General features: G+C 33.1%; 1 protein-coding gene across 1 annotated transcript in view; it reads right to left on the bottom strand.

The window, feature by feature from the left end:
* Positions 1-498: 498 nt before the first annotated feature.
* The window catches only part of aub (piwi like RNA-mediated gene silencing protein aubergine), a 138475-nt gene continuing 111513 nt past the window's right edge, over positions 499-27460 (bottom strand). The window contains exons 16-19 of the mRNA XM_085815918.1: positions 27053-27206; positions 26808-26933; positions 24131-24278; positions 499-2426 (exon numbers count right to left, since the gene is read on the bottom strand). Of these exons, the coding sequence (XP_085672044.1) occupies positions 2310-2426; positions 24131-24278; positions 26808-26933; positions 27053-27206 (545 nt within the window). The 3' untranslated portion in view covers positions 499-2309. The remainder of the gene's footprint in view (positions 2427-24130; positions 24279-26807; positions 26934-27052; positions 27207-27460) is intronic.

Below are 27460 nucleotides of genomic sequence, written 5' to 3'. Positions count from 1 at the left end.
TGATGTAGTTAGTGTCGTAGCTTCGTGTAGAGTTCCAGGAGTTGTAACCCAGTTAATATACTTTAAGGTTTCAATATGCCACTAAAGCACTAGAGGTGGTAAGTTGTTTTGTATTATTTTAAGTCTGACTAGATGCAAAGAAAAAGTTTTACTTGAATTTTTTGTGTTTTATCTTGTGGCCATGGTGAGGATTTATGAAAGGCAATAAATAACTCGCTTTAATATGCAGAGATAATTTTTAAGAGTATGCAATTAGTTATAAATAGTTGAATTAGGTTATTAGATAACCTTAGTCATTATGGATTTACATGGCCAATACTAAATTTTATTTTTTAACAATATTTGTTAGAAATGCCCTATTAAAATCAAAATCTAATCAAATTTCACAGTTTAAAATACATGTAATTTATGACATTGATTCTTAAACGATATTATGATGATTAAACATTAAAAGCTACAAAACATTTATGTTTTGTAACAAGAAAACTCGACAAAATATTTATCCGTCATTTTTATTTGAAGCCTTCCCAAACATTTTGGCTAGTTTATATCGATTTCCTTCTCTTTAAGAATATTTTCTAACAATTAGAGATTTATCTCAATATGCAAACCAATTCTCTCAAGAACTTCTACAACATGTTTTCTTTTCATTTTAGGATTTTTAGATTTAATTAAGGATTTGTATTATTCTAAAAAACATTAAATGCATTTAGAATGTATAAAAAAAGTGGCTAATTTTATTTCTTTAGTAATATGAACATTCTGAAGAAATATGAAATATATATGGTAAAGGCCGGTTACAGAGATGGTGTCTCAAAATTTTTAGAATTTAGAGCAGGCATTGGAAACAATTTAGAAAGGCACTAGGCAGCAGAATTTAGGATCCATAGAGATTGCATCAGGTGGGAAAATGCCTAGTGTATGATGTATTAAGACATATTAGATGAATCTTTTAAATTGCAAGTTTTTCAATTTCTTTATTAATAAAAAAATTCCTTTCTATAATGCCTGCCCATGTGATAAGATTAGGAGCATTTTTGATGTTTTCCATGTTTGTGCCAAGTGAAAAGTAGAGAAAATAAAGGAAAGAGCCTCTTAATAAGCCTCTTATTTAAAAAGAACATAAAGGCATGTTCTGATGCTAACAAAATGAATTAGAGCTCACGGTGACATAATAAACAAAATATAATTTTGCTTTTGCCAAGAGCAGTCAAATTCAAACTCGAAATGTGGGCTAGTGGCGAAAGATTATATAATTTAATTTTAATTTAATCTGGCTCAGTAACTCTATCATAAACAATTGGGTAATTTACACAATAATAAATGAACATATCTTTGAAGAATAATTTTCTTTATATATTCAGTTTCTTCTTCACGTTTCCTTTTCATTTTAGAATTTTGGAATTTAATTAAGGATTTCTCTTATTCTAAAAAGCACTAACTGCATTTAGAATATATAGAAAAAGTAGCTAATTTTCTTTTTTTAGTAATATAAAATATATATAAAGGCCAGTTACAGAGCTGCTGTGGCAGAATTTTTAAAATTTAGTGACAGACAGAACAATAAAATCTAGAAATGACAAAACTTTTAGAATTTAGAGCAAGCATTGGAAGCAGAATTTAAAAAGGCACTAGGCAGCAGAATTTAGAATCCACACAGATTGCATCAGGTGGGAAAATGCCTAGTGCCAGCTGTGTATGATGCATTAAGACATACTAGATGGAATTTTTAAATTGGAATTAATATTCCAGGGGCTAAGTAAATATGTGCTAAAATTATATCATGACTTGCTGAACACATACTAAAAATACTATGACTAGAATTTATAGTTCTGCCATTAACATTCAAGACTGAATATACAAAAGCAGAACTAATATATATTTCATCAGTTCTGGCAATAAATAAGACAAATTTCTTAAAAAATTTATTTACCTAAAGAGCCATTAAACAATGATAACAACGACTGTTTTACATGAAATACTTCAAAAAGGAAGAAAGAATGAGATTTCCAGAAAAAATATTCTTTAACTTGTTCTATTCAAATAACAAGAATACTTCTCTTTGACAATACAGAAACTAAGAACACTAAAAAAAAAAAAATGAAAAAAGAAACATGAATGAAGTAAATAATCAGATACAAAAGAAAGTCATAAACGCACATCATGATGGCATTATCTAAACAGAAAAAAATATTAGATGTGTAAACACAGCAATGGAAGTGTCTTTTCAAAAAAATGGATGACATTATATAATGCTCTAAAAAAATATGGTATTTTTTCTTCAGAATACAAACATTAAAAGTCTCATATCACAAATAGAAGAGTGTTTCACTGAGTTCAGCTTTAGGGGACTGATGTAGGGATTGCCCTGTCAGGAATGCCAGTTTATGCGCATACTGGCAAGGTGCTGGTACCCTGATTGTTCCCTGAAATAAAAAAAATTAAAAAAATTAATATATTACTTTTAAAATTTTTAAAACGTTCAATATACAGTGAGACTTTTCCAACACATCGGATTACTAATGAAAAGTATTCAGTAACTGTCTACTGTACAACACAACTTTAAAACTAAAAAAAATTGTCATATTATACAACAAAACTATGGCATGATTTTCTCTTAGAAGCAGACCAAGTTACCCATAACATGCATTTATACAAAAAATAAGATCACAGTTGAAAAATGCACATTATTTGAGGAGTATATGATACATTTAAAACTAAGGAAAACTAGAGGAAAATATAAAAATTAGACTTCTACATGAACCTAAATGCTGTTTACTTAACCTTTTGAAGATGGGATGGCCTTTATAGTGGCCATAGAGTCCTCTGTTTGAAAGGACGGTTTGTTTTGTTGTCCACTTTAGTGCCCATGTCTTTCCCCCCCTTTTTCCAGGCTGAAAGAGTGGGGTGAAATGTCAAATTTGACATCCCTGGGGTTTTAACCATTTATCCCTTTCAAAGGTCTTTGTGTTAAGAATCCGGTTCTTTCCCAATTTTTCTTTTTTAGTTCTTGTAGCTACATAGCTACAGAATTCGCGATAACTGCGTTTGCAAATTGTAAACCAGAGGCTTGCGCTGCTTTAGAATATTGCATATTCGAAAGTTTTTTAGGAATTATCGTGACCTTTTTCTAGCAATATGCGGAAAAGGAAAATAGGTCTGATACATATACACATACATATATCTGTATGTTTATACATGTATGGATAAATCCACATGCAAACTATATGTGCCTGTGTGTGTACATGTACGTGTCTGTATATTTCCATTAAGGGTACGCATGCTTTCCGCTTTATGTGCATATCTGCACTTATGCCATATTATATCAATGCAGACATACATACCACATGGATATGTAAGGTATACATTTCCATAAACAAATATAAATTCCCACGTACTTGTATACATGTAGAAGCACTTTTTCTTACATTCTTATCAGTTCTGTCTGTCTTTATTTCCATATATATCTGTTTATGCTGAAGTGACCTTCACACATGGTAGTTTACTGTGATGGTTCTGTTATTCAAACAAATCACATGAACAAAAATATAAATTTTGTTTCAAAGAAACAACAGTAGTTTTACAATTTCAGTCTGAAACCTGGAAATCGTAAATACACTAAAACTAGTCAATCAGTTTGAAAGGTCATCTCTAGCCATTAGATTCCATATGTTATGTACTGTTATTTTAAAAGGTACCTCCGTATCAGTGTCTCGATTTCACGATCAAATAATTTTGAAGTAAGATTTTCAGAATGGATTAGAGTAGTATTTGTGAAATTCCACTGTCCGTTGAGCTCCGAGAATACAATCAGGATGTAAAAGCTCTGAAATAATGCACAAATCCTTGTTGTTCTAAGACAACACATGTCCCCCCATCGAAATTTCTGAACCTTGACCTTTTGATTGAATACCTTTGTCATTCATTAGACATACATCTCAGCAACTACATTCAAGGACAAAGTCCTGGGGGCATACCTTGGGCACTCAGTTATGAAATAGTTTCGATAGGACAGCGTAATGACTGAGGATAATGAAACCAATGAATAGCTGCCAAATTTTTAATAAAAAAGAAGAAAACAGTTAAATCAACTGTGTCAGTATAGATTTTGCATGACCTGAAAATGAGGATTTTTTGAGTAACTGCAAATAAAGATACTCGCTAATATATCGTAGAATTTAAATTTCCCCATATAAAATATGCCGTCATGGTTGATGTCAAAGCTGCTACAAAAACAGTCTGGAGTTGAAACGAACTGGTTTAAGCATTAGAGGAAATAGAAAAATTCACAGGCGACGACAATTTCAAACAGGAGAGAATTTTGCTGACTGGTACCTGAAATTATCTGGAAACATAATATAGTATTGAGAGGCATGAAAGTGCAAGTTCGCAAAAAAAGCTGAACAACGCACGGACACAATAACTAAATGTGCGCACGCGACCTTAAAAAACATTTTAATAAAATATCAACCTTTTAATATAAAAAGTATTAAACATATACATATAATTAAACTAAAATAATACTTGTACTTAATATTTTGCTATTAATTTTGTCTTCTACTTGTTAAAAAAATCAGTAAATCATCAGGAGATTGTAATGAATTAACCTTCTTTAAGATGCTCTTTTATGTAATTTAATTTAACAGTTGATACATTATTACTGTACACAACATTACAACACACCAATACACATATTTATCTTATATATTACTTCCCATTTTCAGGCAATGACAAGTTTTAGAGATAATATATATATATATATATATAAACGTTACTATAGCTTTCAATTATCTTCACTTTTAGTTTGATAAACAGTACTTTATGTAACACCAGAAAAAGTAGTCATGTGAGATAATGTAGTTACAAACAAAATAACATATAGTTAAAGGAGGAATATAAAAAATAACTATTTTGTCTCAGTCTCACTCGATCCTGATTAAAAAATTTCCATTTCTTGTCCATTCACATGAATTTTTATGATGTTTTTCAGCCACGCAAATCTGAACCTATTTTTTTCTTTACTATCTATATGCCGAGCGTTGTGCTCATGACTCAGATTTAAGATATTTATACTGAAAATCTTACAGCAACAAACAAAAAAGAAATAACATAACGATCTACGCTCCGAATTACAGTATGCCATTTTACACACGCTAAAACTCGCACGTGCTCTGGATAACATCAGTAGGGTATTCGTATGTCCGACAGATGGCCTCAGCACCGATGGCTGAAATTATTGAAGTCAGCTCTCGTTTGACAGTTGCTTGCTCTTCTTTGATTCGATATTCGTACGCATCTAGTTCCGCCTTTCCACACAAGCCCCACCTACTTCGCCTTGATGAGAAACAACGCATTTCACGATCTCTGGCATGATGTAATGTTTTTTACAAAGAGGAAGAGAGAGAGAGCATGTCCTCCATTTACCCACCACCACATGTGCCAGTCGCGATTTCTCAACGGTTCTGCATCAGTCTCAGAAACAGCCCGGGTGACGTTCAAAAAAGTGGAAAACTTTTATGCCTGTATTGAAGACATCAACTAATTATCGTGTAAATTTGTCCCAAAGTTTCTGCAAACACTATGCATAACAAACACTTTTCCCTTCAATTTGAAAAACTCTGCACTAAGAAATTACCTAAATTTTGATACCCGAGTGAATGAGTTTCCTTAGTGAGGCTGGGAATTTAGTTTTAGACAAATGAAATTTACGTTTTGAATTATGGGTTTGCTTACTAAATAATTTGACATTTTTAATGACTTAAATTCATTCTATTATTAATACTTGAAATATATCACTTACTAATTTTCAATAAACAGTATAAAACGATACATGATTAATTTTTTTTTTTCAAATTTAAACATTCTAAAAAACAGTTTTTGAGCATCTGTTTTATTATGCACTAATTTTGGAAAAGAACGGAATTTTAATTAGTAGCACTTATGTAGATGGACACTGCAGTACTAACAATCTACAATAAAATAAAATTATTTTTAATTAAACCAGTTATATTCTAATTTGCTGAAAGTTTCCTCCTTAAATAACATGTTATCAAGCAAATTTTGAACAATTATGTAAAATTAAAATTTCATTATGCCTATAGAGCATAATTTTAACAGTTCCACTGAACTTTAATTTTAAATCATTTCTATAGCTTTAATAGATAACATTTAATCATTTTTATAGCTTCCCCTGTATGGAAGAGTTCAAAGATAAAGCTATATTTGATAATATATACCAAAAGAAATTTAAAATTATAAGGACATTTAAGAGTAAAAAAGAGATGAAAACTGGTTAAATTTTAAATTGTCCAAGCAAATAATCAAATAAAAATATTTTTTTGACATAACATTAAGATATGATAGAAATAATTATTGTAAGCACTTAGTAAAGACACATAGTTTTGCAGTGTAATTTAAAATTCAAACCAAAATTTTATAAAAACGAAAGTAACATCCTATAATATATTCCCTTCAACGGAGGTTTACACATTTCCCAGTAGTCTCAATCCGGAATAACTGTAATATGAAATTTTCCCTCAGTGAAGAAAAGCATCTTTAAGTCTGGCCACTAATCCCTACACGTCCCTTCCTTTTATGACATAGATGCATCCCTCTGAGAATCCATTAAACTACACAAACATGGAGTATAAAAATGATACATTTAAAACTAAGGAAAACTTGAGCATATAAAAATTAGATTTCTACATGAACCTAAATGTTGTTTACTTAAAAGACTGGACATATCTTATGAACTTAAAAATTTTCGTTATCGGATAACATGAAAAGTTCGCCCATATTCATCATCATTTATATCTTCAGGCACATCATTGAATTTTATTTCATCTTCACCACTGTTGTTTCTCTAATCCATAAATAATCATTTTCCATTCCATCTAGATTGTTACAATACACAAAACTTTAATTAGTGCCATGTCAAGATTAATTTTATTTCATGGTTTTATTAACTATGCACACACTGTCGTTTCTAGGCTTGCATGACACATTTGGCCTCCTTTCATAAATGTTTTTTTCATCTTTCTAACATCCACGTAATAACTGTTGTTTTTAATTTTCTTTGAATGGTTTAAACATGTATCTAAATGCTACTAATGGTGTTAATCTGTCTGAAATAACTGACATCGTCTGTGCCATATCTCTTTCAACAGTTTTTTCCTATTGTCCATTAGATGGGATCTGAATATGTCCTAGACTAATAGACTTTACAGATTCATTAAGGGAACACGACACTTTTGCCAAACATTTCTTAACCACAATTTCACCCATTTTTCTTTCATTCACCTTTTCTCGTGAACATTGCACATAATCAGAAATAAGAGTTTATGTTTTCATTACTAAATCTTCAAAGGTGCATAATATGGAGCATCTGCTCAGAAAACTGTTAACTTATTTTTCATCATTCGTGAAAAGAATACACACCTGCGTAAATGTCTTGGAGAAACAACATCGTTAACAATTTTGCTACAAAGATTTTTTGTTTTTGTGGTTTCTATTAGCATTTTGATAATGTACATAGTATATAAATAATTGCATTGTAACTTGAAAATGCATTTCTTTTCTCAAGAAGCTCCCTTAAGAAAAGATATAAATTTAACATGACATATTTGTAACATAGTATAGTGGTAATATCTCTAAACACTAGTACTTTAAGCTGGTGTCTAGTTATGGCAAACAGGCTGACTCCATGGACGCTTTTGTGATTTCCCTGAAGTGTTAATGTCAATGCTAGCCATTTCATATTGGGCAGTTCTCCACAAAGGCATCCCTTCAATAGGCAGGTAACTCTTACTTACTTGCCCGTAATCAAATAAATAAAACCAAACCTAAAACACGTATGTGTTTTTGTCATCTTTTAAAGGGAGTTTATCATGCGACTTCTGTAACAGCACAGATAATTTTAACTTGATTGTATATTTTACTCGTTCCAATATTCAAGAGGATAATTATAATGCTATTTTAGTTGATCATAGAAGATTTAAAAATGGATTATAGAATAGATGAAAATAGATGATAGAAATGGATCTTTACACAGAGCTTGTGCAATGGTTACATTGTGGCTAAACAACCTGCTTATAGTATCAGGATTACTTTTCTTTCTAATTGCCTTTGGAAACTGGAGTCCTGAGTAGGAACAGGGAACTTACTCAAACAGGGTTCATAGCCACATTTTAGTTAAAAAAATAAGCACCTATAAGCACTTTTCAAGCACATTTTAAGGAAAAAATAAGCACCTGTCTAATTACATAACACAAAACTGCATAACCTTAAAAGAAAAATTAAGACTTGTAATTTAAAATATAAGCAATGCAATATTTATTAAGAAAATGAGCATTACTTCAAACATGGAAAACAATTTTTTTTTCCAAATTTTAAATGACAGTTCAATTTACAGAATTAGTTTAAAATGAGAAGGGAAAGAAAAAAAATATATATATATATATATATATGCAGAACTAAACTTTATTACAAGATTTAATGATGAAATTTCAGTTCAAAATATAGAAAATAATAATAAGCCATATTAATTGCATTCGTTTGGCACCTAATAAAAAATACAATTTATTTTTCCACTCATATTAATATTTAAATAATTTAACTTAAATCAAAATTCTGAACAATTTCTAAATTTTCATTGCATAAGTTTTCCCTTAACATATATTCCAAGCAACGTAATTTAAGTAAAAAAGAGGCACATTTCTGAAATCAGAAGACGGGATCATGCAGTCTCTTTTAACAGTAAAAGCTTAACTAACCCGCATACTCGGAAATTGCCAAACATTCCGGATAGTAACTGGAAAAAGAGGAGTGGGGGAGATAGTAGCCGTTCTTTAGATTTCTCGGCTAAATAAATGATTTTGCCATTTCGATATGTGCATCATATAAAAACAGACCAACGGAACTGAGAAATATTCTGCTTAGAAAGCACAGAAAAACTCTTTTAAGTGTTCATAAACAAATCTCAGACTAAACATCAAAATTAATTATCTCTGCAAAATACCGCAAACGTTATTGCGCAATACGTGCGGCGTAATTCTTACACATGTGATATTACGCAATCGGAATCAACAGCTGCCGGTATTCGAAGAATAAAGAACTAAATAAAGGAAAAGAAAGAGACTTACTAATTTGGGGTGTTTCTGATTCTAAGTTTCAACAGACTGCGTTAAATTTCCGGAATAGAATCAATCTTCGCTTAGGTTGGGTAGACCGCAAAAACTTTGTCCTATTCAATCCAGATTGGACAGTGTGAGGGGGGGGGAAAGAGAGAGAGAAATTATTTTGACTATTCGATTACTTTCCTTTTATTTAAGCCATTCTGAATATTATTCCCTAGAAAGCTAATCTGTGTAAAAACACAGCCATTTTTGGAAGTTCATCTATACTTCAGCAGTTACTGCAACTATATTATTATAAATATTCATGCATATACTCATAATATAAGCATAACGATCATAATAAACACGAATATGAACTGACCACGCGGAACGAGAATGCAAATTATTAAAATCTTGATAGAAATTCAAACGTGTGCAGTATTTGGGTGGGAGGAAAAGAATACCGAATGTAAAAGAATTTTCTACCATTTTCGCAATTCTTTGACCAATAGAACGACGTGCACCTGCCTGTACTCTCGCGCACTGCAGAGAAAGGGGGAAAAGCAATTTCCGGGAGTATGATTCACCATCTGACGTTGCATGTAAGGAAGAAAAGTTGTTTATTTAGTTTCGGCTTAGGTACGGGAAAAAAATGCACGTTCATAAAAAAAAAAAAAAAAAAAAGATTAAAAATAAGTACTAAATATATATATATATATTAAAAAAAAAGGGCTTTAAAGAAAAAGTAAGCACCTATAAGGGCCTTTATATTTTATTTTCAAATATAAGGACTTACAAGCACTTGTAAGGACCCCTACGAACCCTGTCAAAACTATATTCGTGTGTGTGTGTGTGTAGAAGATACAACAAAGGTAAGAAGGGTTAAATTTTATCTTTTTTATACAGTTTGCAACCTCATTTGCATAAACAATCCTACTCACGCTTATTCCGACTGGAAATAGGAAATAAGAGAGGATAGCAGTTTTGAAACAAAATAAACATTAGTAAAAGTTAAAATTCTTACAATAGTCTATACAGGTAGATAAGTAAAAATATTACTTTAGAATGAATATTACACAAATATAGCAGTTTTGAAACAAAATAAACATTAGTAAATCTTAAAATTCTTACAATAGTATATACAGGTAGATAAGTAAAAATATTACTTTAGAATGAATATTACACAAATATTTTTCAGAAAAACAGTTTAAGGGGGAAATATTGTGCGATATTCATTCTAAAACGATATTTTCCTCTTAAATTTCCTTTCTGAAAACATAACTTGTTTTATATGTAATATTTTATAAAGGGATTTAAAGAAAATTTAATCAATTATTCTTTAATTTTCCTTTAAAAGAAAGTATATTTGATGTGTTTCTTCATAAGGTATGCTATTTAGATTATTTTTTGTCTTGCGTTGAGGTTATTGATAAATCTATATGAGCTAAAACAAAAAGCAATTAATAAAGCACAAATAAATAACTAAAATGCATACTAAGAGCAAGCAACGTAATCGTTTATTACTGCATGCTACAGTCAGGAATTCTTGAGTAAGCATAAGTGTTGAGTTGTTGCTTGTCTGATAGAAAGTTGAGTTGCTACTACAATACTTCCTCCACAATTTAAAATTAACAGTGACTTATTAAATTAACATTCGTTAACAAGAATATTAACAGTCCTAACAAGGTACACAGTTCTTTGAACCTAACACTAGGCAATGGTTTAGTCATGATGTCTGCTAACTGCATTTTAGAACATGCTTGATGAACAGTTCACCATCTATGAATTTTTCTCGCACAACGTGATAACGGACATCTATGTGCTTGGACCGTTTATGGTATTCAGGATTCTTGGCAAGTTTCACAGCACTATCATTATCTACCCGAAGAAAGGGAGTTTCGAGATTTGTTATGTCACTGAGCAGATGTTTCAGCCAAATTAGTTCTTTAGCACTCTCACTCGCAGCAACATATTCGGCCTCTGTAGTAGATAACACCACACTCTTCTGCTTTTGGCTCATCCACGAGAGGGCTCCACATGAAAATTTAGAGACCATTCCAGTTCTTGAGAATCTTGTTTTTAAATCACCTGCATAATCAGCATCGCTGTGCACTTCAAGCTCATTCAAACTCACTTTGCTTGATATAATAGGCCAAAATCTACAGTTCCTCTTAGATATTTAGAGACTCGCTTTACAGCGCACAAATCTGAGGTTCTGGGATTTTCAGAAACAACGCTTATAGCATAAGTTAAATCAGGTCTTGTAGCAGTTGCAAGGTACATCAGACTGCCAACCGCCTGGCGATAAGGGATTTCTTTCCCTATCAGTTTGTTTTCTGTGCCATCAAAAACAAAGTTTTGTCACTTGGAGTTGACACTGGATTGGTGGAGTTCATATGAAATTTTGAGAGAACTTTTTTCAAATAGGCACAATGATTCACAAAAATTGAACCATCATTCAATATTGTTATGCTCACACCTAGAAATTGGTTCAACGAACCCCTTGTGATCTGAAAAGAATGACCAAGTTGACTCATAAACTCCTCCACTTCAACTTTGTCTGTCCCAGCAGCAAGGCCATCATCTACATAGATAACAGCAAGAATTCTTGTCAGTTCTGTATCTGATAAACATGCAGGGATCAGCTGTACTAACCTCCAGTTCCTGGTCTTTCAAAAAATTCTCAAAACACTGATTCCAGCAACGGGGTGCTTGTTTAAGTCCATATAAACTTTTATGCAATTTACAGACTCACCCACTATTATCATTGAAGCCTTCTGGTTGTGTCATGAACACTTTCTCCTTAAGGGTTCCATACAAGAATGCAGTCTTACATCAAACTGCTGCAAGTACAAATTCTCTTTTGCCGCCACAGCAAGGACAGCTCTCAGTGTTCTTGCTGTGGAAAATAAATGAGGAACAATGAATCGCCAAGTTTTCTATTCTTCATATACAGGGTTATCCAAATTAAACTTCCCCAACTCAGAGGCCTGTGCAGAGTGCTGTATGGGTCATAATGTGATGAAATTTTAAAAACAGACACTTCAGATCATGTGCTCGAGATTTATTACACAAAAAACATTAGTACAAGAAGTTGCCGATAGGTGGCGCTGTAACACTAGTAATGTGTATATTGCAGCAACGCGATTTGCAGAAATAAAGCTTCTGCGCAACGTATCCAAAAAACGAGCCCTACAAAAGTGGAAGACAGGCCTTGCACAGGCAGTTGTTTCCAGCTCGCTGATGCACACTTTGAAAGACAAAGCTCTGTTAGTGAAACTTTTCTACCAGAATGACGAGAACTCCTGTGCTGCGATAAGAGCATTCCATCGGCTGAAGATCTTACGCAGAGGACCAATGACATCACGCACTCTACGAGACATGATGAAGAAGTTCGAAAGAACGGAACAGCTGGGAATTTTACCAGGTAGAGGACGACAGGTTGTGGAATCTGCACGCGTAGAAGACGTTGCTTTGGAGGTCGTGGACCCCACTAGCCAATCGCCACATGGTGTTGTCAGTGTGCCAACTGTTTCTTGTGCTGTTGATATGCCCTATACGACCATCTGGCGTGCATATGCGTCGAATCCTCGGTTATTTTCCTTACAAATTCCATAGTCATCATCAGCTGTCTGACGGGGATCCTGTAGTTCGGGAAACATGTGCATTGCAGTTCCTTGTCAGAATGGAAGTCGATGCTGCTTGGCCGTGGAACATCCTTTGGACAGATGAGGCCCATTTTCACCTGAATGGTCAAGTGAAAAACCGCGCACAATCCATCAAGTGCCCTTGAACTCTCCAAAGGTTACTGTATGGTGCGGTTTCAATGTAACATTCGTCATTGGGCCTTATTTTTTTGAAGAGGTGACTCCAACAGGGTTCAAAACCTGCTCTGTCACAGGAAAATAGTATCAGGACATGTTGACAACGTTTGTGATCCCTGAACTGCAACAACGTGGCCGTCTTCAGGACACAATATTTATGCAGGATGGTGCACCTCCCCATACTTTTCGTGGCGTTAAACAGGTGTTATGGGCAACTTTTACCGATGCACATGTGATCAGCCGCTGTTTCCCTAAAGCTTGGCCTCCCCGCTCGGCTGATATCACGCCATGCGACTTTTGGTTATGGGGATTCTTAAAGGATCGGGTCTACCGAGAACACCCAGCAACCTTGGCACACCTGAAAGACGCATTATTCGACATGTTCGTGGAATTAATGTGGACTTACTGCATTCCGCTGTGGAACACACTGCTTTGCGAATGGAAAGAGGTGTGGAGAACCACAGCACACATATAGAACATCTGTAGAATGTCTTGTTGATCTGCAGCGCCACCTATCGGCAACTTCTTGTACTAATTTTTTTGTTTAATAAATCTCGAGCACATGATCTGAAGTGTCTGTTTTTAAATTTTCAAGAAAATTTTAAATTTCATGATAAGAAAAAAATCTGATGTGTACACCACACAACTTCCTGGTACAGAATGTTAAATTATATGCATTTTTCTTGCATTTAATTTAAACTTACCGTATTGAACTAAATCTACTTCGTCAATAGTACATAAACCACAACAGAATAAATGCATCCTTTAAAATTCACTAAATTTGTTTACCATAGCGACACTCTGGAGCTAGCTTCACTTAACAGTTGTAATATTATTGGTATTAAAACTCAGAATGCATAAAAGTTATATCATCTGAAGAATTATCAAATCGTTGATACATTTTCTCTTTAAATACTATAATAAATCCAAAACAATTCATAAAAGAAATTAAACGAACAAAACAGAAACAGTCTCTCAGACGATTCAGTATTCCTCATTCAATTAATTTAGTTCTCACTTCAAGGCAAAAATATATAAAAACTCAAAATATCTGTATTAAAAACTGAAAGATATAGAAAAGCATAAAATAATATATACGGTTAAAACAATTTAAAAAAAATTAAAATTACAGTTTCTAAAAGGAAAAAAAAGCAATTTGGCCAGTGGGCAGATTTTTCAGTGCACAAAACTGAAAATTTACTTTTCGTTTCACTTGGCAAAAAGACACTGAAGACATAGAAACTGAATTTGTGTGGATGCTAATGCTGAGTCAATATATGGGATAGCTTAGTAACTTAAATGATAATTCCAGAATGGATTAAGCATAATTTAATTCGCAATAATAAAAGACTTTAATTTGTTGTTGAGAAGCTTAGTTTCTATTATACTGGCAACAAATTCACTATTCTGCTATGTAAACAAATATGGCTGCTATGGTAAAAAAATTAGCCATACTTAAACAAGTTTTAAATTGTTGATAATTTTACAACTATAACATGCAGGTTAACTAAAGGCATAAGAACCTTAACCGTTAGATAAAAACTACATAATTCAAACATTTTTAAAGCAAAAACTGCACAATTTACAAACATATAAGAATAAACAAAATGAGCTCACCGAGTCGAGTAACAGAGTGGATAAATATATACATATATTTAATATTTCTGGTGCGCCTGATTTGCAACCACAAAGGGAGGTGCACATATACATGTTTTGGCAGCCCCACGTACAAAATTTCACGTGTTGAGGCTATTCGTTTTTGAGTTATGCGAGATACGTATGCACGTACAGATGCCACAAAAAAATCTATTCTGAATCCATTTTAAATTCATAAATTCGTTTGGGGAAAAAGAGTTCTTTATTCTGTTCTTATTTACAGATGTCACACAAAAACCTCGTTAAATTGCATTAAATCGTGGTCAGAATAGATATTTTCATGAAGGGTACCCAGAATTTTTCATGATTACAATACTTCCTTTACTTCATTAAAAAAAAATTGTATTTATTAAGCAACTTTGCTTTCATTCTAATCACAATCACTGTTAGGCTGATCGAATGTGCAACTTTATTTTTATTTCTTAGAACTTTACAAAGAAGGTTAATAGTCCAGGGGCTGTTAGTTTCAAGTAAATATGTATTCTAAAATTATCTCAAATCATTTTGAACACATATTAAAAATTCTAAAAATATTATGAACAGAATTTATAATTCTAACAATAAAATCTAAGACTGAATTTTAAAAAAGGAAAACTGATATATTTCATCAGTTTTGGCAATAAACAGACTGATTCCATAAAAAATTTTATTTACCTTGGAAGCCATTAAAAAATGATAACAGTGACTGTTTTACATGAAACACTTCGAAAGAAAACAAAAACAATTTTTTTTCCAAAAAACATTCTTCAAACTTACATTTTTTCTGTTCAAATAACAAAAATTAAAAACACCAAGAAAATGAAACATGAATGAAGTACATAATCATGTACAAAAGAATGTCATAAATGCACATTATGATGCTTTATCTAAGCAGATAAAAATACTTAGATGTGTAAAACACAATAATGGAAGTGTCCTTTCAAATAATGGATGGCATTACATAATGTCGTAAAAAATATATGGAATTTTTTCTTCAGAAATACAAAGATTAAATGTCCCATATCACAAATAAAACAGTGTTTCACTGAGTTCAGCTTTAGGAGCCTGATGTAGGGATTGCCCAGTTAGGAACGCCAGCTTATGTGCGTATTGACATGGGGCTGGTACCCTTATTGTTCCCTAAATTAAATAAACCATAAATTAATATATTACCTTTAAAACATTCAATATATAGCATATGAGAATTTTTCAAAATTTCACCCTAAAATTTTGATCAACACTTCAAACATAGTCTTGCTCAGGCTTATTTTACAGAAAACTCATATTCATTTAAAATCGATATTACACTCTTTTCCTCATTAAAACATATAGCAGAATTCTGATGAGGCCCGGTTGTGCAGCACACAGGTCCGGGGTTCGATCCCCGGGCTGGGCAAGTTTCACTCAGCCTTTCATCCCTTATTTTCCATCACATGGGTGGATAAAATGAGTACTAAGTTCACTTGGGGTTCTGCAACAAGCTGACCACTTGTTCAGGGCATATGCTGCACTTCAGGGCCCAGTCAAGAAAGCAGATTTTGAGACACTGCTGGCCTTGGCCCACTTGCCCATTAGGGCTGTTGCGTAACTGAGTTTTAGTTTTTTAGAATTTTTATGTTTCACATACCTTCGGCTAAAGGAATTAACACAAGTAAAAGCACTGTTTTACGTAACTTGATTTTTGGAAATCAGATTGCTAATGAAAAGTATCCAGCAATTTTCTACCGTACAACAGAACTTTAAAACTAAAAAATTCTGATAGTACACAATAAAACTATGGCAAAACAACTCTTATAAACAAAGTTACTCATAACATACTGTTTGTTATGGTGTATAATGTTCACTTTTAATAAAAAAATAAGATCGCAATTCACAAATGCACATTACGTTGGATATCAAAATGATAACACTTAAAACTAAAAAAAACTTGAGCATTCTACATGCACTTAAATGCTGTTTATTTAAAGGAAATGACATACTTTACGGACTTAAAACTTCACTATCAGCTACACATGAAAAGTTCCGTGTATGCCTTCCATTATATCCCAAGGTACATCATCGAATTCTGTTTCGTCTTCACCATTGATGTTAATCTAATCAATAAATAACTATTTTCTATTCCATCTAAATAGATATACTACATTTTTTTAACACTTTCGCATCAAAGTCACCCCAAAAAATGCCAGACAATTCAAACATTGGCAGGTTGCCTGAATCATTTTCTACTTGGTGCTTCCCCCCAGTCATGTTAGTGCACGGCGCATTGCTTTTGGAAATCGTTAACTGACATGCCAATTATTCTTTCTGAAGCGATTAGAGGCAGTTCTGTTATAATGAATGAACCTTCCTTCTCCTATGTATAGCATCAATGTTTTAGCTATTGATGTTGTCGTTCAGTTGCAATCTTATCAAAAGGAGAAACAGCACAAAGTGGCGAAAGCATATGAAGATTTACTTAAGCAGGCATTAGGGAAGGAAATCCATTCCAACATAAATACAGATATACTGGCATTTCAGTTGTTTGAGGGGAACAGATTTTGGCCTCTACTGATGCGAAAGAGTTAAATGACTTTTGAATTTTGTCAGTATTAATTTTTATCCACTCACACATTATTTCTAGACTGGCATGATACATATGGCCTCGATTTGTAAATGCTTTTTCATTTTCTAACATCTAAAAGCTAAACTACTGGCACTTTTGCCTGGAATAACTTCCATGTCTGTATTACACTCTTTCAAACTTTTCAAGATAATACCATTATAATCCAAATCGAGTCAATGGCTAGACGGCAATTAGTAGCCAACCGCTACTTTAACCGTCTCTGTTGGTAAATTGCCCTAAGGCGTTGGTACTTAAGTTTTTAATTAAGGCGATTTAGGCCGTGCCAACTAGGCGAAACTTGTCAAATTTTGTGAAATGTAGGTGGAGTGGAGGGAGATGATTAGCAGGACCCTGTCACGTGGGTGGTCACCCACCCAAGTTCAGACTCCGAGCAAAGCAGCTTACGCGTGCAATGAGAAATATTGGATATATTAATAATTATCAAGTTTTGAAACAGGCTATCCAGATTGGAATAATTAAACTAATATCGCAATCTAAATGAAGACAAATGGCACAACTAAGTGCAACAGTTTAGCTAAACAAAATACTCAAATTCATCCTTGTTGTGAAACACAGATTGGACAGTGGTAGTCACGTGGGTAATACCATTAGAGGAGATCCAAACAAAAATAACCATGAGTTTAAAAATTTTTTTTTTATCCACTAATATTAATAAATAAATCTTTATGGCAAGGTGAGATTTCTCGTGACCTATTGTTTTTGTCCTTTCACAAATTATATTTCTTTTTTATATACATTTCTGAACCATCACAATAAAACATGCAACTTTTCTGAGTTCATAGGAGAACAAATTATTTCATATTTCTAAGTTTTACAAAGAACATTAGGAACATGATCTCCACCACATACAGATATTGTTCGATTTTGACTTAAAAAGAAAGGTTAAAGAATCAATCAATTGGTTATTTCCTACTATGTTAAGACATTACTAGGCATAAATTCATTCATATTCTAACATGTGGAAATAAACTATTTGTGGAGAGTTGCCAATTTGTTGTCCAAATTTTTCAGAAGCCTTTATGAAACTTTTGTTTTTTCTCAGAGAACTAAATTATTCTGTGCCATACACTGACTACACCAAATCATTAATTCTCATAACTAAATTAAAAGCTGTTCTTTTTGTCCAAATTTTTCAGAAGCCTTTATGAAACTTTTTTTTCTCAGAGAACTAAATTATTCCGTCCCATAAATTGACTACACCAAATCATAGCTACTTTAAAGTCCCCCCCCTTTTTTTGTGTCTCATTTTAAAGCAAATAAAAGCTGTTTCTTGTTACAAAATCGGTTCTGGCGATTTTCTAGGACTCAGTTTGCGACACTTTCTTCTACAATAAGTCATTTCATTACTCTTTTATTCAGAGCATATTTATTCTTATATTAATTAATGTGCCTAGGTATATTAATTAATGTGATTTCATTTTTCTTCCACTCACGTATGCAGCTTTCACCAAACATTGTGGCAGCACAATTTCCATTTCCTTTCACAAACTGTATGACTTCACATTTAAAACCAGCATTATATTTATTTTGTTTGACAGGAACCACATTTACTACTAAAATGAATACTAAACTGTATTTCAACTAAAGCAAATGTGATTTACTAAAGCCTTGAATCAAATGACAAGAGAAAAAGAAACATTACTTCTTTATTCAAAGCATATTTATTGTTTGGCACATTAATTAATGTGATTTCATTAATTAATATGCCAAATTTTTAGTTCTATGAATCCAATTGGGTCAGAAGTGCATTTTTACTAAAAATTATGTCCCACTTTTCTCGAAACTCTAGAACACCCTTTTTGTGTGCACCTTGCATTGAATACAGCTCACCCTCTTTGCAGAGTTTTACTCCCTCAAGCATTTCCACCCACGTATTTGCTCCCCTCATCGTTTGTCAATTCAGTATACTATTACTGGAAAGCCCAAGGAAAAATCTCCAAATGCATAATTTCAAATGATAAGAGCATTGCACATGTCTTTCAGTTTTTTTGAGGGGGCAAAGAAAAGGGTGCATTTTATATTGTTACAAAACGTACAGGTGTAGTAAGATAGCTTCACAGCAAAGCAGTTTTAAGGCAGGGTTGCCACATTTGGCGAGAAATCGCTCATTTGGCGACAAAATTGGCAATATGCCATGGACAGATGGAGAACCTTCTGGAACGAATTCTTACCGGTTTAACACAGAATGTTCTCAAACACAAGCCGAAAGTTATATAAACCCTGCTGGTCCGCAGTCAATCAGTGTGTGTGTGCCTCACATAGAGTATGAGAGAGTCAGTATTGAGTTGGTATCTCATCTAGCGAGTCAATCCCTGGAGAGTTGATCGAGTTGACAGCCGGGCAGCGAGTGCCGAGTGAGTCGTCGAGTTCACCAAAGGAGTCTCTTAGTGTATCGCGGTTAGTGCATTGTCGAGAGAGCAGGTTGAGCTCTGGGAATGACTGAACCGAAGAGTCGGAAGCTGCGCTCTGTGTGTCAAGTGCATTGCGAGTTGCAGCGTGGAGAGTCTCAAGAGTACCTTTTTAGAGTACCGAAAAGTAACCGAAAAGAGTACCGAACTCAAGAGTTCCGAAGTAAGTTAAGTACTCAAGAGTACCGAAAACGACAGAGCAGAGTCGGGAGCTGTACTCTGGTGCTTTGCAGTGAAGCTGTCTCCACCGTTATAGCCTGATTACCTGAAGGCTGTGTTGCTGATTGTGTCAGCGTGTTTATAGTAGTTCTTCGACGACTGTAAAAGTGTTTTGAAGCTGTCCTGATTAATATTGGTAAATAAAGTGTGTTTCGATACTTCATCAAGTGTTGTCATTATTCACTCCAAATCCAGACGAATGTGAAAGAAGATAAATAATGCAACAACTGGTGTCAGAAGCAGAAAAGAAAAGCGCAACAATATGATTGATCAATATACCTAAAAACTATAAAATATAGTTTGAAATTATATGTGCATATTATACACCAGAATACCACTACGCGCAAATGTCTACTGCATATACTTGCAACAATTTTGCTTTAAATTTTTTAACATTATGCCACCAAAGCTGTAGAAGATACTTTACAGAAAAACATGCTGCAGCAAGAACACTTGGTTTAGACTGAAATCTGACAATGCATTTTGCATGAACAAAATTATTTCAAAAACTTTTACAACACAAAGGCATATTTAATTCATTAATGCAATATTTTTCGAGACGAATACATATAATAAATCCATCCCATTACTTCAAAGATATTTTTTGTTTATATTCAAAAAGGCTTGGAAATGGAAATTTTGCTATGACCAGAATATTTCATATTTTTTTAATTTTGCTCTTAAAATATTTAAAAGGCATACTAGAATTTAAATATAATGTGCGAAAATAAAAGTCTGTTCTCCATGTTGGTTCATATATATCTGATGTTTATTATAATAGTAACTCATCGTACTATTGTAAACTTATACATAAGGGGTCATCATCTGAGCAGTATAGCTACCCAAACAGTATAGTGGTTAGCGTCACTGACTGACATGCCAAAGAGCCCAGGTTTAAATCCCAGAGAAGGCATGGATGCTTGTACATGTATAGTGTCCATTCAGCATGGGGGCACTCTAAACATACGATGAATCGGAAGTCCTCTTGAGAGGTTGGTGGTATGGGAAGAGAGATGGGAGACCCTTGACATCTCCCCCTGTAGTGCTCTCCATCAAAATTTGGGACGGAACTGAGCTAAAACATATTGTCACCTTTAAGGTGCTCAAGGCTGTTGTTTAAAACAGGTGTATCTTGGTGTATGGAGCACTTGCGTGCGGCAGTGGATGCTGACAAACCTCCGCCGTTACCTAGCGATTTTGGATACTTCGGACTTTAGCATGAATATGGATAATGGACTTCGTGACAAAATTCTGAATAATTGGGATTCAACTGATGAATTTAAGGACTTTGACTTGGAACTATGCAACCAACAGATTAGTGATTTTAAAAATCATTATACAGTACTTAAAGAAACCTACCAAGGACTTGGTGCTAAATGAGCGGTTACGGATCCTGATATCTACACTGACCTTACTTGGAACTATGCAACCAACAGATTAGTAATCTTAAAAATCATTATATGGTACTAAAAGAAACCTACCAAGAACTTGGTGCTAAACGAGCGGCTATGGATCCTGATATCTACACTGACCCTTTCATACAAGAATTACAAATGGTGAAAACAAAGCTTCAAAGCTTGGAATACTCGAAGGGAAGGGCAATATCTACCTGGCCTCTAATGTTAAAAATAAGGTAAATATTGTTGATTGTAAAGAAAGTGCACTTGCGGTGGGCTTTAAGCCTAACCAAGAAGCACGTGGTTCTAGGTAACCAAGTAGTTAATAGTAAATGTAAGGGAATTATTAGTGATATTTCTGATAATGAGCAAGGCCCGCTAAAATGGTTACACCTCTTAAATCTAAACCTAAAACTTATATGTGAAATAGATTTGATGCTTTGACCTCTGCTGTTACTATTGCCAATTGTCTTAATTCTAATTTTAATACTACTAGTGATATATATACCGTAAATGATAATAACAATGTTAATTTAAGCAATGTAAATAATGTTAATGCTCCGCAAAATGCAGATGCTCCTGATATAGTTAGTAACTCGCAGCAGCAGGTTATTACTACAGCACAGCCTGCTACCCCTCGCATAATGGTTAGGCCTCCGGAAAACGTAAAATTTTCTGAATTCAGAAAATATCTTGCAGCCAAGCTGCCTGAAACAATAGTCTTATGTCGACTAAATGGAGAATTTGTGCGCGTTTTACCACTGATACTGATCACAGAGTACTTGGTAGATATTTTCTAGACAATAATATTGATTACTTTGTTGTTAATCTTAAACGAGAGCGACCCATTAAAGTCTTATTAAGAGGACTGCCCACAGATTCAGATGTAGATGAAGTTAAATGCGAACTCAAACCAAGAGGTTATAAAGTTCACAAAGTTGTTCAACTGACGAAATTTAAGTCCAGAGCACCCATGCCTCTGTTTCAGGCCCAAATCTTTAAGAATGAAATTTCTGATATCTATTTACTTACCGACTTATGCTACTATGATATAAGTTGAAAAATATGCCTCCAAGTTTCAAATTCCTCAGTTTTTTAATTGTCAGAAATGGCACCATTTCAGTGAAAATTGTCATGTAGCCCCCAGGTGTGTGAAGTGTACGGGTTTTCAAAACAATTAAGGATTGTGATAAAACTAAACTTGAAGTTACAAATGTGCAAACTGTGGCAAAGAAAGCCACCCCGCATCATACAGGGGTTGTAAGAAATTCCCCTCTAACAGAAAAATAAGAAAACCTACAAATGCGAAAACAGGAGTTAGTTATGCCCAGGCTGCAAAGCTCGTCTCTGAATAAATTTACTCCTGACCCTGCCGCTGCGAATTCCAGTTCCAACCCTAGTTATCTCGTTGCCTCCACAGCCCATAATAATATTCCTACCAATGGCAAAAATGCTGCTTTTAGTGTTATGTCTATCACGAACAACTGCAGTTTCGCACAGATATTAGAATTTATCAAAATCCTTACTGAATTCCATAATGCTTTTGGCACTGAACTTCGGAATGTTACCCAAATATTTTAAAACAATCTCTCATCAATGAAAAATGTGAAGGACATAAGGGAGAAAACTAATTTATTATTCTTCACAATGGAGGAAGTTAATAGTTTAAATAATAATAACTAAATTATGGTCTGTGGAGAGTAACTAAAAAAAGTGTAAAATAATTATGAACTTTAATTACCATCTTAACCTTGTTTAAGAATTATTTTGGCTCACTTAAGCTTACTCCCTCCAACACTTTTCTTTGGCCAGGTAATTCTTCGCTCTTTACCCTGCTGCTTTCTTCCAGCCACTCTGTATACGCTTCGCCCCAATGAGTGGCAGCACAGACTGCAGAAGCAGTTTTTTTGGTCACAGACCTATTTTATGGAATTTATCTCACAACCTGAGAATTTTTACTCGCTATAATTGCTATAACTTCTCACGACATAGACTCTTGTATGTTATGGTACATTCTCGCTAGAAAATAGTCTACAGAATATCCTGGGATTACGCTAAAACGAGCGAGAGCCCGCTTCGCGAACTGCGCTCGCCTGAGTCGACAGGTGTATCTTGTGCACCTTAACATGAGGAATTTCGAGGGCTTGGACTGACTATAGGTCAAAGCAAGTGAGCTTTAGTCAACAACAACAATCTGAGTAGTATACATTACATTCTGCTCAATGCAACTGTGTTACAATTATGACGTATTTAAAAATCTGAGTAGTATACATTACATTCTGCTCAATGCAACTGGTTACAATTATGACCTATTTAAAAATCTAACAAATTTTTTTCAGTTCATTAGTATTAAAAATAAATCACCTAAATAATTTAAAAATAAAGTGAGCTGCATCACTACAACAGGCAAAATTAAATAATAATAAAGATAGAATAAAAATAAATAAATAAAAAGCCGCTATTGCTATTTGCAATAGTTATGGCAAAAAATGACAGAAATTAAAAAATTTCCAAATATGAATGCAATTGCTTTTAAGGTTAAAATTTTCTTATATACAATTTAAAATCTCATAACAAGAATCAGAATTAAGACATCCACAAATCAATTCATACATTTACACGCCTGCTACATCATTCTCTCCATATGCCCTTAATTTCTCTTTCTAGAAAGACTGATTAACAGACAAGTCTTTGTTTCATATATAAAGTATCTCACTATTCATTCATTCCTTCACCAGATGCACACTTATGAATACTTTTAGTTAATAAATAAAAACACAAACCAACATTTAATATACATACATTATATAACATAGCGATATAATAAATGAACATCTAAATCATTCCAGACACATAATTATACATCTGAACAGCAGTAATTCAATGCAAATATATATGTATAAAAACTTACTGGCCAGTTATAGTACAAATGAGTTAATTTGTAAGAAAGCCTTTGAAGATGTTCAGGCTTTAGACCACTGTTGTCTTCTATAACATTGTACATAGTTGGAGCTACGGTTCCTTGTCTAACACTTTGGGATACGAGATAAAAATCATACCTACAAACATATAAAAATTTTACTAATGATAATCACATAATTATATTGCATGTTAATACAAATTAATAATTATGAAATAGGAAACAGCTCCAAAGAAAAATACATGTACAACTTTCTGTACAGTTGACAGTTAAGGAAACAAACATGAATGAAATCGGTGCCTGATTTCAAATATGAATGAATACAGTGCACACAATATTAGGACTTATTTTCCACTTTCTTATACTGTTATATTTAATATCCAGACATTTGCCATTCATAAAATCAGAACTTCACACTGTATTGAATGAGTTTCAATATTTCGATTTACAAACTTTAAATATCAAAAAGTTAAAATGCCTAACAATAGATGAAACAAATTTGTGGTTTGTAATATTGAGAAATCTGGTAGGTACAGAACTTCATATGAAACTCATAGTAAACACAACTTTTTTTTACGGCATTTGGAAGCAGAATTTAAAAAGAATCCAGTCAGCAGAATTTAGGATCCACACAGATTGCAATCAGGTGGGGAAAATCCCTAGTGCCCACTCTGTGTACGATGCATTAAGATATATTAGATGAATCTTTCAAATTGTAAGTTTTCAATTTCTCTATTAATAAAAAAATCCCTTTCTATAATGTCTGCCCAAGTGATAAGATTATAGGCATTTTTGATATTTTCCATGCTTGTGTTTAGTGAAAAGTAGAGAAAATAAAGGGAAGATAAACATGTTAAGAAAAAGATTCTAGTATCAGGAGTAAAACATTCAAATATTATGTTTTCAATGTTCTTTCAGGCGCTCTCCAAAAAGTAAGAAATTTATCGCAAACTTTCTGTAAAACACATCCATTACATGTTGATACCATGGAGATATTTTTTATTTTGTCACATATTTCTCGAATCTTCGAGAATCATGGGTCTATAAATCTTGCCTTCAAATCCTTCTAAACTTCTAATCCGTACAATCTCTAGTTAAGCTGCAATGTCTAAAATGCTCAAGAAACAATATCCCTACCAATTCTGTAACAGCAAAAAGACAAATATTTTGGAAAAAAAGAGGGAAAAAAGGGTAAAATTAATTTTATAGAGAAAATTGATACATTTTCTGAGAATTTTGAATATTCTAAGACAATTACATGGGAAAAAGACTTGAGAGAAAACCAGACTGTTTTCATGCTGAGCAGTGACACTAATTCAAATTAACTCAAAACTGACTTTAACATACAATTCAAGTTACACTATTTGTAAAAAATTCTGATTAATATATATTAGCATTTAACTGGGTATTTTAATTAATATTTTTCAATATATATTTGTGTTCTTTATTTAGTTTTATACTTGAGAAAATCAAAAAAAGTACATTATTCATTAATGTACGTAGTATTTGAAAGAATATTTACCATATATAGAGGTAAAATAAAATTAATACAAAAAAATAACTGATGAAACATTGCTTGAATCTTCTTATAAAACTCGACATGTCTACAATAGACAAGTAGATCAGCAAAAAGTACATTTCAGATGAAATAAAATTTAATAGGTAAAATTTTTCTGAAAATCACTAGAGGTGCAGGTATGCTATTTGCCTTGTAAGTTTCATTAAATAACTAAATGTAATTTATTGCTTGCAAGCAATTAAGTATAGGCTAAAAATTAAAAACTAGGGGATTGAGCAATTTACCAGGAGATACGAAGAAAATCTAGGAGAGCTGGCAGCTACGCTATGGAATCATCTTGATCAGAATTTCAGAGATTCAGAGGAAGTTTTTTTTCGGGGGGAGGGAGGTATGTATGTATGCTTTACACTATAAATGGAAATAATATATTTTGTTACTTCATCCACGCTTATTACTGTCACAAAACTCATATCAAATGAGTTAGCTATCAGTATTATTTCTTTTCCATATTCTTTAGAATGCAATGAATTCAATCCTCAAGCTGTGATTATTCTGTGATAACTAATATTTCTGATAACATTAATAAACATTAGTATTGAGAATCACTTCTTTCTAATGACAACAAAATTATGTTAGGGTTATCAGTTTTGGTATTATCAATTTTGTAGACAATTTACTCATTAAAAATCATATCTCAACTAAACAAAAACTTTATTTACATTATTCTATGCAACTGCCCATTTCATTTTTCTCCTAAAGCAGGCAGCACAGGATTTACGTATAAGCTACACAAGCTGTAGCTTAAGGTACCCACTTTCTCGGATCCCCCAAAAAATTAAAATAGTATTTTGACAACTTTCTCATTCAATGGTTTCTAATCTGAGGCATTAAATATATAGATGATGGTTATCCTTTAATTTTAAATTACTAGAAACTCTTACAACTAGAATATCAGCAATGGCTCTGTAGTTACATATTACAATAAAGCATGCTAGGCATTTGTTTTTTCATTCATCTAAAATAACTTTTTATATAGCACAAAAATAACATCATGAAGATTATTACATTAAATTTTTGCACATTTTTAACATAAAATATCTGTACAATCTCTAGTTATGCGTTAATCATCAGAGGATGTTAAATACTTACCGATCATAGCGTGTGACAGTATTGTCAATCAAGGTCCCTGGTGGTGGATTTAAGTACCCACTTTGAGTTTTGTGAAAGAAGCGAGCATTTACCTTCTTGTTCACGATAATAAAGGCATAACGTGTTCTGAAAAAATTTTCATCAAACCTTTAGACTCCAGTTTTAAAACTATATAATACATGAAATCATAAATTCAATCAATCTCTTTCAATATATATTTAATACAGTACAAAAACACGACATACCCTTTGTCACCCAGCATGTCGTTAATAACACTAACGAACTGTTTTATTTCCCATTCCTTTACATAACGAATCTGACCGTCCCCTACGCCATCTCTGTAGAAAATGATGCGATCAGGAACACAACCATTGTGCTCCTTGTATTTCCTTAATGCCTCTACAAGAAATTCCTTGGGTAAGTATCACATTAAATACACACGTCAAATAAATCTCTAAATTCAAAATATACATTAATTCCATGAAAATATAAAGTAGTAGTTTTTAACTAAATATGTCACTTCAGTAACAAATCAATACAGTACAAATTCCGAGATTCGGACTTATTGTGACTTCAGCAGTTCCGGATTTGGGATATTCCCCAGATCATCAGTTTAAATCTAGTAATATGGCATATAGAAATTATAAAATTAA

This window comes from Stegodyphus dumicola, chromosome 4, assembly GCF_044657685.1.
Source record: "Stegodyphus dumicola isolate Sdum_Otavi_A_Nest chromosome 4, ASM4465768v1".
NCBI classification, from domain to species: domain Eukaryota; kingdom Metazoa; phylum Arthropoda; class Arachnida; order Araneae; family Eresidae; genus Stegodyphus; species Stegodyphus dumicola.
The sequence above is the reverse complement of the archived record's forward strand: the minus strand, read 5'-3'. Positions and strand labels throughout refer to the sequence as shown.